This window comes from Eumetopias jubatus, unplaced genomic scaffold (assembly GCF_037043125.1).
Source record: "Eumetopias jubatus isolate StellerSeaLion01/CBP00866 unplaced genomic scaffold, mEumJub1_p1.0 scaffold_1, whole genome shotgun sequence".
NCBI classification, from domain to species: Eukaryota; Metazoa; Chordata; class Mammalia; order Carnivora; family Otariidae; genus Eumetopias; species Eumetopias jubatus.
The window spans coordinates 209292709-209308685 of record NW_028274807.1 but is presented as its reverse complement, the minus strand read 5'-3'; the positions used below and the strand labels follow the sequence as shown (position 1 = coordinate 209308685).

At 48.6% G+C, this 15977-nt stretch overlaps 1 protein-coding gene across 4 annotated transcripts in view; it reads right to left on the bottom strand.

Annotated features, from left to right (window-relative positions):
* CACNA1A (calcium voltage-gated channel subunit alpha1 A) overlaps positions 1-15977 on the bottom strand; it is a 265173-nt gene that overhangs the window by 77970 nt on the left and 171226 nt on the right. For 3 of the 4 annotated variants that reach the window (XM_028088869.2, XM_088017020.1, XM_028088870.1), the window contains 9 exons: positions 14962-15018; positions 13807-13896; positions 7435-7644; positions 4302-4414; positions 2986-3098; positions 2730-2861; positions 2371-2443; positions 293-410; positions 90-157 (listed from right to left, as the gene is read on the bottom strand). In XM_028088869.2, the coding sequence (XP_027944670.2) occupies positions 90-157; positions 293-410; positions 2371-2443; positions 2730-2861; positions 2986-3098; positions 4302-4414; positions 7435-7644; positions 13807-13896; positions 14962-15018 (974 nt within the window). Of the gene's footprint in view, positions 1-80; positions 158-292; positions 411-2370; positions 2444-2729; positions 2862-2985; positions 3099-4301; positions 4415-7434; positions 7645-13806; positions 13897-14961; positions 15019-15977 lie in introns of all 4 variants that reach the window. The other variant, XM_028088871.1, reaches the window with a different exon arrangement.

Below are 15977 nucleotides of genomic sequence, written 5' to 3'. Positions count from 1 at the left end.
CCCCACCCCCCACGCCCAGCCCAGTCCTGATCTGCCATGAGCAGGTGGTAACTTTGCCACAGGGAGAAACGTTCTCCCACCAACTCCACCTTGGTGAGCTCCTGGGCGTTGGCCAAATTATCCACCGCGATGGCTAAGAACACGTTCAGGAGGGTGTCTGCAGGCACTGGAGTCAGGGAAAGCACCGCCACTTGGACCCTGGCTACCGGGGCCTCCCGGCCCCTCCCTTGCCGCCCCCCCCATCTGCTCCGCCAGCCGCCCAGGCCTGCCCCACCTCCCCCACGGAGGATACAGTTCCCGAAGAGCGTCAGCACGATGAAGTAAATGGAGAACACCATGCCACCCTGCACGCCCCCCTGAGACTTGATGCCATCATACATGACTTCGTTCCAGTCTTCGCCCGTCAGGATCTGAAAGGGGATGGAGAAACACACAGCCAACCCCTCTCAGCCATGGGCCCCGCGGAGACGCAGCTGTGGGGCTGGAATCTGCCCGAGGCAGCTCTTCCTAGGCCCTTGTCTGGCGGAGGGAGGGTCTTGCCTCATTTGTGAGTGGGAAGGGCCATCCCTGCCCTGAGGGGCTCTCAGTCTGGCTTCTAGGAAAAGGTGATGCTTTTTTCTGCAACTCTATCTTCCGTGGTATGATAAGGGGATTTGCTACAGATGGAGGTGTACCCCCTAAATTCATTGCTTGAAGCTCTCAACCCTCATGTGACAGTATTTGGGGATGGGACCCATGCTGGTGGGTCTCTTGGGATGGGATTGGCGCCTTTCCTTCTAAGAACAGACACCAGAGAACGTGGCCTGTCTCTCTCCCTGTGTCGGGTAAGGAGGTGGCCATCCATAAACCAGGAAGAGAGTCCTACCCAGGAACCGACCATGTGAGCACCCTCGTCATGGACTTCCAGCCTCCCAAGCTCTGTTGCTTAAGCCACATATTCACTGGTCCTTCTGGACTGCTGGGCCTGGGGGCAGGGCGGGAACCAGTGACCAGAGGACGCATCAGGCGCAGGGATGCAGGTGCCGGCAAATATAAGTTGCCCCGATGCTTATGGGATACACTGAGGGGACAGGCATGCTCATTGGGGAAAAAAAAAAAATCCAGCTTCCCTCCTTTGTAATATTTTCACAAGGATAAAGTAAATGTGAAAGAACTCCAAAAATGTCAATCCGTTAATGCAGGTTTCTCAGCCTCGGCACTGCTGACATTTGGGGCCGGGTCACTCTCTGGGGTGGTGCCATCCGGTGCACTGTGGGGTGCTGAGCAACAGCCCTGGCCTCCACCCAATAATGCTTCCAGAACTTCCAAGTAAGTGTCCTTGGGGGACAGAATCCCTCTCGGACAAGAAGCTCTGTGCTAAAGATATATGGGTGGTGATTACAACTGTTAGCAATCATGTATGTGGGGGTTCAGAGCTTCATGGGTGGTTTCCCTTTCCAACCCCTGGTCTAGGGGGTCTCATTTAGAAATTACCCTCCCAGGAGAGGGAGAGAGTGAAGTCACATTTTCCATAAACTCCCTTGTCCCCCTCACCCCAAAGAGACAGAACCCACCAGAAAGGCTCTGGTGGTCCCGAGCAAGGTCAGTTCCAAACCTCAGGGCATATGTCCACATAGGTGCAGAAGTTGCTTTGGGGAGACCACCGAGGGTCTATTTTGCCTTAGAATGTGGGATCAGTGTGTCTTCCAATCTGGGGAGGGTGGGTGTAGCAAACATGTCTTTTATTTTCTCTATTCTGATGCTTTGACCTGGGGCAGCTGGGGCTTGCTGACCCTGGAGGGAGTTAGGGCCAGCTAATTCCTACAAATACTAAACAACTTGCCTTGTGAGCACACTTTTCAAATGCAAACCAACCAATCCAGAGCCTGTACTCCCGACCACCTCCTCTATAGGCTCTTACACTCAGAGCCGAAAATCCCCTGCCCTAGGCACTCAGGGCAGGTACCAGCCAACCCGAGACAACCCCGATGCCCAGAGCCCACTGAGATAATTCAAACTAGCCAGTTCTGAATCTGCTTAGCCTGCCTCGCTGATCCTTCCTGCAGAAACCACAGTCAAAGCCTTGTGCTCGTGTACCCCCTCCCTTTGCCTCCTGACCCACCTTGGTGCTTCCCCGTGTGTCCCTGTGTGGCATGCATGACTCCCTCTCTTGGGATCTGCAAGTATAACAAACTGTCTTTCCAATGGCAGTTATCTACTGATCTGTTGGCCTCACCATACCTGAATTGATTATAAAACCTGTATTTTAAAACAGAGGGGCAAGGCAAAGCAGAGAAAGAGGGATTTAAGGAAGCCCCTCATATGCTAAATGGGACCTTTAATCTTTGACACTAAGGGGCATCCACCCAAGGGGCCAGGTGAAGACTATACCTGAAACACCGTCATTATTGCTGCTGGAAAAGTGTCGAAGTTGGTAGGAGGAGTCCCTTCATCAAAATTAAACCTGCAGGGAGGACACAGGCATTTCACATTGGCCCTGCCCAGGTGCTGAGGGCTTGGCTCAGCCATCCAGTCTCCAGGGCAACATCTCCAGCATCTCTGTTCCTCAGAAGAAACCCTGACTGGGACCCGGGACCCCGCCCATCTGGGTGAGTGCACTGGGCATCCAGGCCATGAGGAGGGCGGTCTGCGGGATGCAGGTGAGCCTGGGTCTCTGGATGCATTGGACGTGGGTCCGGGGGCACTTGGCCCCAGGGAAGCAGAAGTCGGGGAATCTGCTGAGCACTTACTGGCCACCAAAGAGTTGCATTCCCAAAAGGGCGAAGACAACGATGAACAGGAAAAGGAGGAACAACAGGCTAATGATAGATTTCATGGAGTTGAGAAGAGAGACGACCAGGTTCCTGAGAGATGCCCAGTACCTGCCAACAGAGGCCGGGTGAGGGAGGGGCGGTTAGGCCGGGCATGCTGGAGGTGCTGGAGGTGGCTCCAACCTGGTCCCCATCCTCACCCCTGTTGGGATGCCAGGGAACTCCAAGGACTTACTTTGTGACTTTGAAAATACGCAATAACCTGAGGGCTCGTAACACGCTGATTCCAAAGGATGTGCCGGGTTTTATGACGGCCCAAATGACCTCGAAGATGCTCCCAATGATAACCTAGAACAGAGAACCTGGTCTCGTGTCCAGAGACGTGGAAAACATGCCCTGGCTCTGAGCCTTGCAGGAATCCAACCCAGCTGCCCTCAAATGGAAGCAGGATGAGGGTCTCAGATTCCTCCCATCCCTTTCTTAAAATTGAATAGTAAGTCACGCAGAGCAAAGAATTCCTGAAATGTATAACTGCAAAGTGAAGATCCATGTAACTGCCACCTCCATCAAGAAATAGGACATGTCAACACCCTGGAAGCCTCAAGGGACTCCTAGAGATAACCATCATCCTGAATTTTTAATAACCATTTCCTTGCATTTTTAAAAAATTGAAGTGAAATTCACATAAGACAAAACTAACAATTTGAAGCACACATCTCAGTGGCATTTAGCACATTCACAGCGTTGTGTGACCTTCACATCTCTCCAGTTCCAAAACATTTTCATCACCCCAAAAGAGAGCCCGACCCCATAAGCACTGCCCCCCAACCCCCCACCGCCCCAGTAACCACTAATCTGCTTCCCGTCTCTATGGATTTGCCTGTTCTGGACATTTCATTTAAATGGAAATATGCAGTATGTGACCTTTTGGGTCTGGCTTCTTTCACTTAGCATAATGTTTCCGAGGTCCTTGCCTTTTTAAAATTTTCAAGCATCATCCCTAGCCAATATGGTTTAGTTTTATCCATTTGAACTTGCATCAGCAGAAACATGCTGTACGGACTGATTTTTGTCAGTGTCTGCCTCCTTTTGTGCAATTATCATGCAGGTGAGATTCATCCAGTTGTTAGGTGGGGCTGTTGTTGGTTGCCTCTCATCGCTGTGGAGAATTCCATGATATAGCTATGTCACAACTTATTTATTTATCCGTGCTACTGCAAAGGGATGTTGGTTTGTTTGGTTTAGGCTATTACAAACAAAGCCACTCAGGGCATTCTTGTGAATTGCTCTTGCATGAAGCCCGAGCGGGGGAATCACCAAATCCCCCTGCAAAGGAGGGTCTGCATACTTCCCTCCCACTGGCAGTGGCTAAAAGTCTTGGGAACTCTGCATCCTCACCAATATTTGGGATGGCCCTCTCATTCCTTCCACATTCGGCTGAGTCTCTCTCATCCAGGGGTGACCCCTATCATTCCCTTTCTGATGTTCCCAGGCCTCAGCCATGCTAGGTAAGAGCTGGGGAAATGAACTCCTTACAACCAGAACACTTACCCCACAGTCAAAGCAGTTGAAGGAAGAGTGGAAGTAAGGCCGTGTCCCAAGCCCGTACATTTTTATAAACATTTCGGACATAAAGAGTCCTAAGAAAATGAATTCTGCATAGTCTAGAGGTGGGGGTGGAAACAGAGAGAAGGTTAAGTTTGTGGGGTGGGGGTGCTTCCAGGCGGCTCTGACTTTCCTGTTAATAGCAATCCCGTCCTGTTCTGGCCTAGGGAGGCAGGGAGAGAGGAGAGTCATTGATGGCCTTGGCCAAAGATTATGTAAGCCTTCTTTTCTGTGGGCCTCAGTTTCTCCTCTATTAAAGGGGAGGAACAACAATGGCCCCCCTACCCTCCAACCCACTGACCCCTGACCAATCTTAAAAAGGAGTAAGGAAAAATTCCCTGGCTCTCCACCTTGTAGTTTTTGCCCTGGTTCAGTGAGAAGGGCTGGACGTGGGTCATGGCCAAGGACCCAGGTTTTGTGCTGGCTGGTGGGTTCCTGGGTGCTTACCATGTTTTTAAAACTAATGCACTAACAAACTAACTGGCTAACTAACAAAATAGCAATGGCCCCAGGATGCCAGTGTATCACAATCTAAGAATGATGATTAATCCACTTTTATATGCCTGAGCTTGAAAGGAAAAATAGAAATAGAAATCATAATGGTGTCCTTTTAGTAATCCTTGCGTCAGGGACTTAGCTGGAGATTCAGGGGCAACCCATCTAAGGTACAGATTTTCTCCTAACTTGGAAAACCTATCTGAGGTCCCCTGGCAAAATCCTGTCTTGCTGATGTCTAAAAGTCTCGAACAAGATAAAGCATTCTTGTCCTTTGGTGAGAAAGCATAATGGTAAATGCCTTGGGGAGAGGTAACATAAGGGTATTTGTCTGCTACAGCAAAGACATGGCTAATTTCAGGACCTTTTCTGAGAGAGCTTTCTTGGTGGGGTAGGAAGATGAGTCATCAGGAAAAGTATGGATATTCACCCCTGGATGGGAAGGGGGGATATGGAGGGTGTCTCAGGGGAAGAAAACATATAGAAAGGAAGATGGAGGACTCAAACTTCCAAGAATGTCAATTTTGGTCATATAACTAATTCTGTTTGAAAGTCAAGGGTGTTTATTAAATCATTCTTTTAAGAGATGGTTTGAACCGTCAAGGTCCTTCGCATTCATTCCTGATTGAAACTTCCCCTTAGTATTTTGGACTCCAGGGAGCTCCCAGTATCTGAAGGAAACCAAGTTCTCTAGGATCGTCAGGCCAAAATATCAGCAAGGGAAATCTGTCTATAACATCTGGTAATTCTAAGAACCACCAGAAACAACTCTGGGAGTACTTAAGAGTTTCTGAAATGCTTGCTTCCCAGTTACCATGGAAACCTGATAGATGGCAATGCACAAGACCTGAGAGAATTGTCTGTAGCACTGGTGGGTCTGGAAGGACTTTCAGGGCCATCAAGTCCAATTTCCAGATGAGAAATTTGAGACCCTGAGAAACTACCACACTTCACTGATTCCAAGACAAACACTTTGGGGTGTATCTTAAAATTGACATGTCCCAGTGTAAGATGGTAGCACTGCTTTATTTCTTAGTGGCAAATAAAATAAAAGGGTACTTTATAAATGAAGACGCTTTCGATTGGTAGATGATGGGAGTGACTTGTCCAGGGTCACATGATGAGTTAGAAGCAGTCCAGACATTGAGAATCCAGGTCACCTGGTGACCGGGGAAGGGATCTGTCATCAGACACAGCTTGGATTCTAGGTTCAAATCCTGCCTTTGTCACTTACTAGCTGTGTGACCCTGGGCAAGTTACTTAACCTTTCTGTGTCTCAGTTTTCTCAACTGGGAATAATTAAAGGACCTTTACAGACACAGAGGCCCAGGGCAGGAAGTCCCAACCCCCTGTTCCTGAACCAGGACAGACAGAGCCAAGTGATTAGTGCAGAGAACATGGGAGATTAAAAATAGGCTACAAGAGGAGGTTAAGACAAGAACTAAAGAGTCCTCATTTGTAAGTCTCCAGGGGGACCAGATGTAATCACTAAGTTTGGAACTAGGTCAGGGCTCTCAGAAGGAGAGCTGGTCCCTGGGGGGTGTCCTGAGGGGTCAACCAATGTGATCGAGAACAAGGAAGGTTACAAGGAAACAATGACCTGGACCAGGCTCCTGGGCTTCTCTAGGCTGAAGACTCGACTATCTCCACTGGCTGTCTGGGTCAATTCCAAAAGAGGTCAGAAGGGGAAAGAAGCCACAGACCTAAGTCAGACAAACCAGTACATGCGGGAGGAGGGCCGCCATCAGGCAAAAAGGTTTAGGGAAATCTTCACTTGGGGCCCATAAGCCAGAGCCTGGGCATGGACTTGCCTTCCTCACTGCCCAGACACTGCTCTTGTTGATTGCTCGGAGCTCCTTATTTTTTAAAACCTGGTTAGAAGTCTCCCTACCTTTCACTGCTTCTCCTCACCCTCAACTGGCCATCAACTTTGATACTATCTTATGCTAACTCCTGGAATCTGGGAATAGGCCCAGAAGGGCAAAGCCTTAGGGGTCCTGGTACCCACTGAGGGAGCAAGATGTCCTCACACTTGTTGGAGGAGATCTTCTAGAAATGAATTCCAGGTTTAAGGAAGTCAAAAAGAGCAAGAGAGGAAAGGGGGGAAAAGCAGAAGGTTTGAAAGAAGAGGGGAGAAGCCAGGAGTGTCAGAAATGAGCAGAGAAAATGGGGACAACATAAGGGCCACTCTTTGTTCCTAAAGCATCCCCATCTCTCAACCACAAATTACTTATTTTAACATCCTCAGAAGATACACCCATTAATTAGATGTGTGTTTCTGTCTCTATCTGGCTGTCTTGTGGTCTCTACCCTTTTCTGTCTCTCTTCCAACACTCCTTTCACCAGTGCCCCATGCCTCTCTCTTAAAAAAGTATCACAGTAGTATTTGGTGGCCTGAATTCCAGCCCCCAGGCCCAAAGAAGATGGGCTCTGTTGTTGTGGTAGCAGTTACAGACGCATCCAAATGAAAGGACAGATTCAACAAGAGCCAAGGAAGGAACACACACCACCAGAGGAGGAGAAGGGAAAAGGGTGTGAAGAAGGGATTGGGGAGCGGGTGGGTCCAGGGCCAGGTGGTACTCACAGAGGAAGTCGGAGAGCCACTCGGGCTGGTTGTAGTGAACAATAGCAACACACAGCGTGTTGAGGGCTACCAGACTGAGCACAGTCCAGTAGAAGGCCTGAGTTTTGACCATGCGGCGGATGTAGAAACGCATCCTTCTCTCCTTTTTGTGAAAAAAAGTCGAGTTCTCCAGCTTGGCACTTTTAATGCTGGCTCGGGCGAAGGGAGACCCTGCCAAGGAAAGGATAGAGAATGTCAGGGTGTTCCTGTGGAGGAAATTAACTGATGGGCGGCCCAGGCACGGAATCTGGCCAGGGGATCCATTAGCCTTCCTGGTGAGCCCTCTGGCCCGAGGGAACCAACATGACCCAGGGCTTAGCCTTCCAGAGACAGAGCTTACAAGAAGGCAAAAATAATAGTATTGGAAACAACCAATGAAAGTTCTGGATGTCAGTGGGGAGGCAGATGGCTCTCCACTGATGGAGTCAACTTTCTGTGTCTCCCTCTCCTGGCCACATCTGATGATTCTGGGGGTCATGCCACAAGGGGAATGAGGAAGGAGCTCAGGACACTTGGTGCAGGGCCAAGCAGCAGAGCTGCATGCTGCATGCTTGGGAGGCCTCCAGGAAGAGGTGTGAATAGGACCCTAGTTTCCATGGACACTTCACTTTAGGCATGACCACCAAGGAATGAGCCACCAAGGAATCTGCCTGCATATACTTTTACTTGTGGAACATCTACTGTGTGCCAGACTCTATTCTAGGTGTTCAGGATACACTAGTCAACAGACAGAGCCCTTTCTGGGCCCAATCTCCATTTGGGGACAGAGACAGCAAATATAATAAAAAAGTAAATTAATAGTGTGATGGAAGTTACAAAGAACTTTGGGAAAAAGAAAAAGTAGTGTAAGGGGATGGGGAGTCCCAGAAGGGACCATGGGGCAGGCTGCCATATTAAGTCAAGTGGTCAAGGTGAAGGTGTTGACCTAAGTCATCTCAGTTTGTAGGAAGAGTTAACAGGTCTTGAGGTAGAAATGTGCCTGCCTGGCATATTTGGGGAATGACATCCAGAAACCAGTATGGCCGGAGTGGAGTGGCTGAGGGGGAGAGAAGGAGTTGGTGAGGACAGGGAGGGGACAATGTGGGACAAGCAGGGCTTCATGGGTTGTGGGGAAAACCTGGGCTTTTGTTCTGAATGAGATGGGGACTACAGAGGTTTAAGCAGAGGAGGGAGGGGACCTGACTCAGGTGCTCACAAGCGCCCCCTGGCAGCCGTGGGGGGATCAGACTGTGGAAGGCCAGGGCAGGAACAAAGAAGGGGCGGCTGCACTGGTCCAGGCCAGCAACGACGCCGCTTGACTCTGCCATGGCGGAGAAAGCAGAAGAGTGGGCCGATTTGGGATGTGCTCCTTAAGGGAGATGTCAACACCCGCTGCTGGATCAAGTGTGAGTGTGTGAGAGAGGGAGGAACCAAGGTTTTAGGTCTGAGCCCCTGGAGGGACAGAGCTGCCCTCCAATGATAGTGGACAGGTTTGTGGGGAGGTTCGGAGCTCAGTTTTGGATGAACTGATTTTATCTTCTTAAATGATCTCTTTTTGAAGACTGTCAATTGCACTCATTTGTTTGTTTATTGTTCTTTGGCTCATTCCCTCTTTCACCTAGTTCATTGACTCATGCATCCATTAGCTGATTTGTCCAGTCACTCATTCGTCCATCCGGCTTGTGCATCAACCCCATCCCACTAGCCAGGCATGGGACACAGCAGACATCTTGCAGGATGCCACTTTCTTCCTATTCACAAATTTCTAAACACACTCCTGCTCAGCAGGAGCTGGCCAGGCCTGGTAGCTGGACCCCTCTCTCATGTCCATCACCTGCCTGACCTCACAGGCATTGAGAACCCCAAGGTGGCTCCTCATGATCCTTCCCACTTGGGGCATTTCTGGCCCTGGTCTCTGTAGCCCCCAAAGATGTGCCCAGACCCACAAGCATCCACAGGGCATGGCAGAGAGGAATGAGACTTTTGAAGGTCTCAGGTCAGGTTGGGATGCTCCATGGGGAGAAGGAGGGAGAGAAGGAGAGAGAGAGAGTTGGGGTAGAGCTCAGTCACTGGGCAGGAGGTTCTTCACTCCTACTCTTGCTGGAGCCATGCTGAAAAGCTGGTCCTATCACCAACCACCAAATGACCTTGGGCAAGTCACTTTGCATCTTGGGGCTCCAGTGTCTCCATCTGTAAACTGGGGACAACCACACTTCCCACCTTGCAGGGCTGTGGGGAGGAATACACTTTAGCATGATGCTGACACATTATGCTTATTGGTCATGATAATCTTATACTGTAACCCCAAGAGATACAATGAGGATCTGGTTCATGTGCCAACTTTTGGAGCAAGTCTTTCCTGATCACTGGCCCAGAGACAAGTCCCTCAAGCACAGCACTCTTGGGGAAGGGAAAGAGAAGCAAACGTTAATTGAACACCTACTACATGCTAGGCCCGTATGAGCTGTGTATTGTCATCTGTGTTGTATTTCATGCTCCACCTTGACCCATCCTCATCTCTGATTTTTCTCTGTGGTCTGGAATTGTAATTGCAGGCAATCTTTAGATCTTAAAAATATTTTAATAAGAGATTTTATGAAACCCAACAGATCCAAAATATTATCATTTCAACATAGCATCAGTATAAATATATGTTAAAGAGAGAGTTTACACTCTTTTTTTTTTTTTTTTGGTACTAGAACTTCCAAATCTGATGTGTTAGAATGAAGCACATCTTGGTTCACACCAGCTATACTCAAGGGATCAAGAGCTACAGGTGGCTAGTAGCAGTCTAGAATGTTCTCTGGTGAGGATGGTAGTCTGTCACCACCCAGGTTTAATCTGGGGATTTGGGGCAATGGACAGGTCCCTAAAATTCTCTGTAAATGGAAGTAGATCCTGCCTAAGTTGTGGGTTGAACTGTGTCCCTCAGAGAGACGTGCTGAACTCCTAACACCCAGTACCCATGAACGTGACTTTACTTGGAAGTAGGGTCTTTGCGGCTGTAATCAAGTTAAGGTGAGGTCACATTGATTAGGGTGGGCCTTAAATCCCATGACTGGTGTCCTTATAAGAAGAGAAGAGCCACACAGGTGCACAGGAAGACCATGTGGTGACAGAGGCAGAGACTGGAGACAGAGAAGCCGAGGATCGCTAACACCCCCAGAAGCCGCGTGGGGCAGGGAACAGATTCTCCCCTGAAGCCTTCAGAGCCAGCACGGCCCTGCCGATACCTTGATTTTAGTTTGGACTTCTGCTCCAGAACTGTGAGAAAATAGATTTCTATTGTTTTAAGCCACCCAGTGTGTGGTATTGTAACATGGAGCCCTCATAAATGGATGCATGCACCCCATTCTGCATAAAGCCCAGTTTAAAAACTCCTTCGTGAAGCTTTACTTTTCCACCAAATTCCTCCCTGCCCATGCAGCCAGCCATTAGATTCCTCATAATTAGTCTTTGTCGCTTTTAAGTAACTTAAACTTATAACTTATGTAATTACTTTTTTTTATTTCAAAAGTAATGCCTGTCACTAATTCGTACATTTTAGAAAAATGTCACGTAGAAAGTGAAAATCCCTTTCGATCCTCCAATTTCCACATTTTTAAGTAGATATACTTAATATTGTTCTTAAAATGGGATCATAAATTTTACATAATGCTGTGCAACTTGCTTTTTTCATCAAGAAATTGATTTCAAACATTTTTTCCATGCCAGTAGCAACCCTGTTCTTTTTCCTGGTTGCATAATAGTCCATCATGTATAAATACTGTAATTTCTTCAGTCATGTCCCCATTTCTGGGCACATGGGTTGTTTCTGGTTTTCACTTTTTCAAAAAGTATTTTATTTATTTATTTGAGAGGGAGAGAAAGAGAGAGCTAGAGAAAGAGAATGCGAACAAGGGGGAGCTGCAGGAGATGGAGAAGCAGACTTCCCACTGGGCAGGGAGCCCGACGTGGGGCTCGATCCCAGGACCCCAGGATCATGACCTGAGCCGAAGGCAGACGCTTAACTGACTGAGCCACCCAGGCATCCTGTGGTTTTCACTTTTTAAAAAAAATATTTTATTTTTAAGTAAGCTCTACACCCAATGTGGGGCTTGAACTCATGACCCTGAGATCAAGAGCCACATGCTCTACTGACTGAGCCAGCCGGGCACCTCTGGTTTTCACTTTTTTGAACACCAGAAACAACACTGTTGAGAAGAGGCATAGGCCTTTTGCACACATGGAAGAAATGCTTTTGAAGTGGAAATGCTAGGTCAAAGAATATAAACATCTATAATTAAATAATACCAAATCATATATTGGAAACACTGAATATTATACTCCTGCCAACAGCATATGACAATGCTCATTTCCCCACATCCTTGCCAACACTGGGTAGTATCACTTTTCCATCTTTTCTAGAATGACTGATGAAAAATAATTTCTCCACCAATTAAGAGCAGGTACCCAATCTTATCCATAGGGGAGATCCTGACTTGAGTATGCCAATTTTTTTTCAGCACCTGGCATTTAAAACATGTAGTACGAACAAAATATATTTGCCTATCAAAATACAACAAAACATTTAAAAAAAATGGAAGCAACCTTGGGAAAATGTGTGGGCCAGACAGAACCCATCAAATACATAGAACACTGATGGAGTGCTCCCGTTCTTGAACTTGCTGGAAGGAGGGAAACAGATGTATTCCACAAGTTGAAATAGGACTAGTTCATCATTACAAGGAAAAGAGTGTTTTGGCTAGAAATTAAAAATGCAAAAAACAAGCTTTAAGGTATCATTACAGACCTACTTCACTGGGAAAGGAAATTAAAGGGGAAATACGCAGTGGCCGGGATGGGGGATCCGTGATTGTATGAGTACTTGGCAGGTTTATAAATGGGTTCCGTGCTTTGGAAACTCAGAGTGGTTCTTTGAATAATGAGTTGAAAAGCTGTTAATATCTTTGATCCTATAATTATTCCCCAAGGAAACACGCCCAAAGGGTGGGGGGAGTAATTGTACATCAATGTTCGCAGCGGTGCTTCTCATTGGGGCAAAAATTGGAAACAACTCCAACACCATATGATAAGGCCACGGCCAAGCAAACTACAGTGTAGCCACCCTTATGGAGTAAAGGGAATGATGTCGAAACTTAGCATTCAGGTCAAAAACTAGGGTGGAGTGAAAACAGCAGAGTACAGAACAGATGATGCCTGTAGACTGGAACTATGTGTGTATGTTAAATTCCCTTCTCCCCTTCCTTCCTGCTGTTTTTTTGTTGTGAGGGGGGAGAGGCAGAGGGAGAGGGAGAGAAGGAATCTTAAGCAGGCTCCACGCTCAGCACAGACCCTGATGCGGGGCTCCATCTCAAGAACCTGAGTTGAAATCAAGAGTTGGACATTTAGCCAACTGAGTCATCCAGGCTCCCCTAAAAGATTTTATTTTTAAGTCATCTTTGCACCCAGTGTGGGGCTCGAACTCAACCTGGACATTAAGAGATGCATGCTCTACCAACTGAGCCACCCAGGCTCCTCCCACCTTCTTGTTTCTCTGCCTCTAGTTTTTCCTCCTGTCTCTCTTTTCCTGCCCCCTCTTTCTTCCTCCAACCACACAGTTTAAATGCCTTCTCCCCTCAGAGTCATGTGTTATTTCCCCTGTCTGGATGCTCTCCCACTTTCATTACTCGGAGAAGGTCAAAAGTCCACACAATCAGGAGGGGTGCGCAGGGGGAAGGGTAAATGTTCCCTCCCCCTCAAACGCTGCCCTTGGCAACAACCAACGGCAACAGACGGAGTACAGCCTTCCCCATGGTTCTCTCTGCTTTCACTGCCATAATGAACTCCTACCCATCCTTCAGTTTTCAGCTTCAGTGTCACCTCCTCTGAGAAGGCTTCCCTGATCACACCCCATTCTTTCAGAGCAGGCCAAACCCGGGGTGTCTCCTCTGCAGCACCATTACCATGACAGATTTATTTCGGTAATTATCTGTTCAACATCTGTGTCCTGCACTTGACTGCAAGCGCCACGTGGGTAGGGATTTGGCTCCTGTCTTGTTCACAACTGGCACCTAATAACAGCAGCCCCTCAGTGAGCACTAATGAACCCTAATATCATGACTGGGAGCTTATTCTCTCCTAGGCGCCCTTCTAAATGCTTAATGTGGATTCTTTTGTTTAAGTTTTCACAATGGGATTAGGAAACAGGCACTGCTGTTATTCCCATCATCACATCATCTGCCCCAGGACACACAGGTGGAAAGGGACAGAGTAGGGACCCAAATCGAGGGACCGTGGTTCCCAGCCCTTCAGCTCCCATCTCTCGCACGATCAGTGAGAGCCGAGCACCAGGCTGGGGCAGGAGGGACTCACCCACAGAGGTGATGTCAGCCAGCTGATCCTCAGCTTCCTCGGGGTTGAGCAGATCTGTCTTGCTCTTCTTTATGGTGGCTCTCCGCAGAGCTCCAACAATGGAAACATGGCAAGAGAAAAGGACGTTACCCTTTCTGAGACAAGACCATACCTCGGTGTCCTTGGGTTCTTGGTGCCAGGGACTTACTACATGTTGTTGGGTTAATTAACCCTCGTGGTCATCCACGGGGTGGTGGGAAGTAAGAATACGCCCATTTTATAAACGTGACACCGAGGCTCAGGGCGGTTGCATGATTTTGCCCCAGGGGTAAAGACGAGAATCAAGGCCTGTTCAGTCTGACTCTAAGTCTGGGCTCTCAGCCACCCTCTCCCCTCTGGGATGCCCGGGACTGGACATACAGGGACTCCTATGAAAGCAGCCTGCCCTTGACCTTTAGCACGCTTGCTAGGCAGGCTGAGACTGTGGATGCCTTCCCTCAATATTTAGGTGCCATTCCTCCCCCATGAGCTCTCCAGGGGACAATGAGTTCAGGCACACACTTCCAACAAAATGATTTAGACACCCCCATGAGTCCATCTCTTCCCCTCCCCCCAAAATAGTAAAATCCATTTTGTAATCTACTGAGATAAAGCCCAGCTCCTTTACTTCCTTTTCAATCCTGGTATTTTTCAATCCAAAGTCATTGCTCTGTTTAGCCAAATTTCTAACATGTGAGACAACTGTCCTGAATAGTAAGCTGGATTCTTGGTTATTGATCTATTTAGCGAACACAGATGGGACTGACCCTGAGCCAGGCACTGTTGTAGGCATTCTATTGGAAGCATTAATGCAATCTCCATAAATTGTCCAGTGAAGTAGGTATTAATACTGTCATGCCCATTTTATGAATGAGGAAGACTGAGGCACATGGTTAAAGCAGAAAGGGCAGGTCAGAAAATGTAAAACCAAAGTCCTGAAATGCCCCCAAGAAGCAGATTCGCCCCATGCCTGTATCTCCCTGGTCATGACCTGATCTCGTGTTTGTTCTTGAAGTCACCTGGGCTCTGAGCATCCATCCCCTGGAGGCCCCTCAGAAGCAAACAATTCGTTCCCCCAGCACTGGCTGCTGTGGTCTCCCCTGGGATCCACCCCCGAGCCACGTTCAGAGCAGTTACCATCAAAGGGATGCCTCTGCTCCCCGTCGGTTTCATCCTCGGCGAGGATCACCTCTTCTGAAGAGGAAGAGCACATAGTTAAGCTCCAGCGCCTGCAGGCCTCTCCTGGGCTGGGTTCCCTTGGGTCAGGAAGGAGAAGGGTCTTCCCAGCCACCTTCACTCTCTCCTTGCTGAATCCGGCAGCTCAACCAGCCAGAAATGTGCTGCTTTGTTCTTCCTGACTCCCAGCCTCACTTCAACAACTGTATAAGGGCCAACACCACCTCTACTTCCCTCAAAATAAAGTTTCCTTACTGTGACCCGTAAGGCCTTGCCTGATTCGGCCCCTGTCACCTCCCGGTACTCGCGTCCTCCCATTTTCCACTGCATGTATTCTGCTCCAGCCACACTGGCTTCCTCGCTATGACTCAACACCGCTCCCACCTCAGGGCCTTTGCACTTGCTATTCCCTTTGCCCAGAACCCCTTGTGCTAGACATCCACAGGGCTTCCTCCGGGTCTGCTTGGACATCACCTCCTCAGAGAGACCCTCTCTGACCACCCCACCTCCTCCAACTGTTTCCCACTTCCTACCCTGCTTTATTTTTCTTCTCAGCATTGGGGAGCACTCAACAGTATGTGTCCTCGTTTATTTTCTGTCTCCTTCAGTAGAACGCCGGAGCCTCGAGGGCGGGGATTTGGTCTTTTGTTCACTGCCATATCCTCAGTGTGTAGAACAGTTCCGGACACACAGTGGGCGTTCCATAAGCGTCTGCTGAATGGCTGAACAAATAAACACGTGCCCCCTGTGTGTCCGGCGCTGCTCTTTCTCGGGGGCTTAGCTTGGATGATCTTACTGCATTCCCCACAGCCCGGCAAGAGAGACACTATCACATCTCCGTTTAACAACCAAGGAGACTGGAGTGCAGGAAAGTGAGCTTCGCGGCTAGGAGGTGGCAGAGCTGGGATGTCAACCGAAGTTCCTCTGCTATTATGTGACATCCTATCCTGGTGTCGCCCTGGAAGTTTCTCTACCCT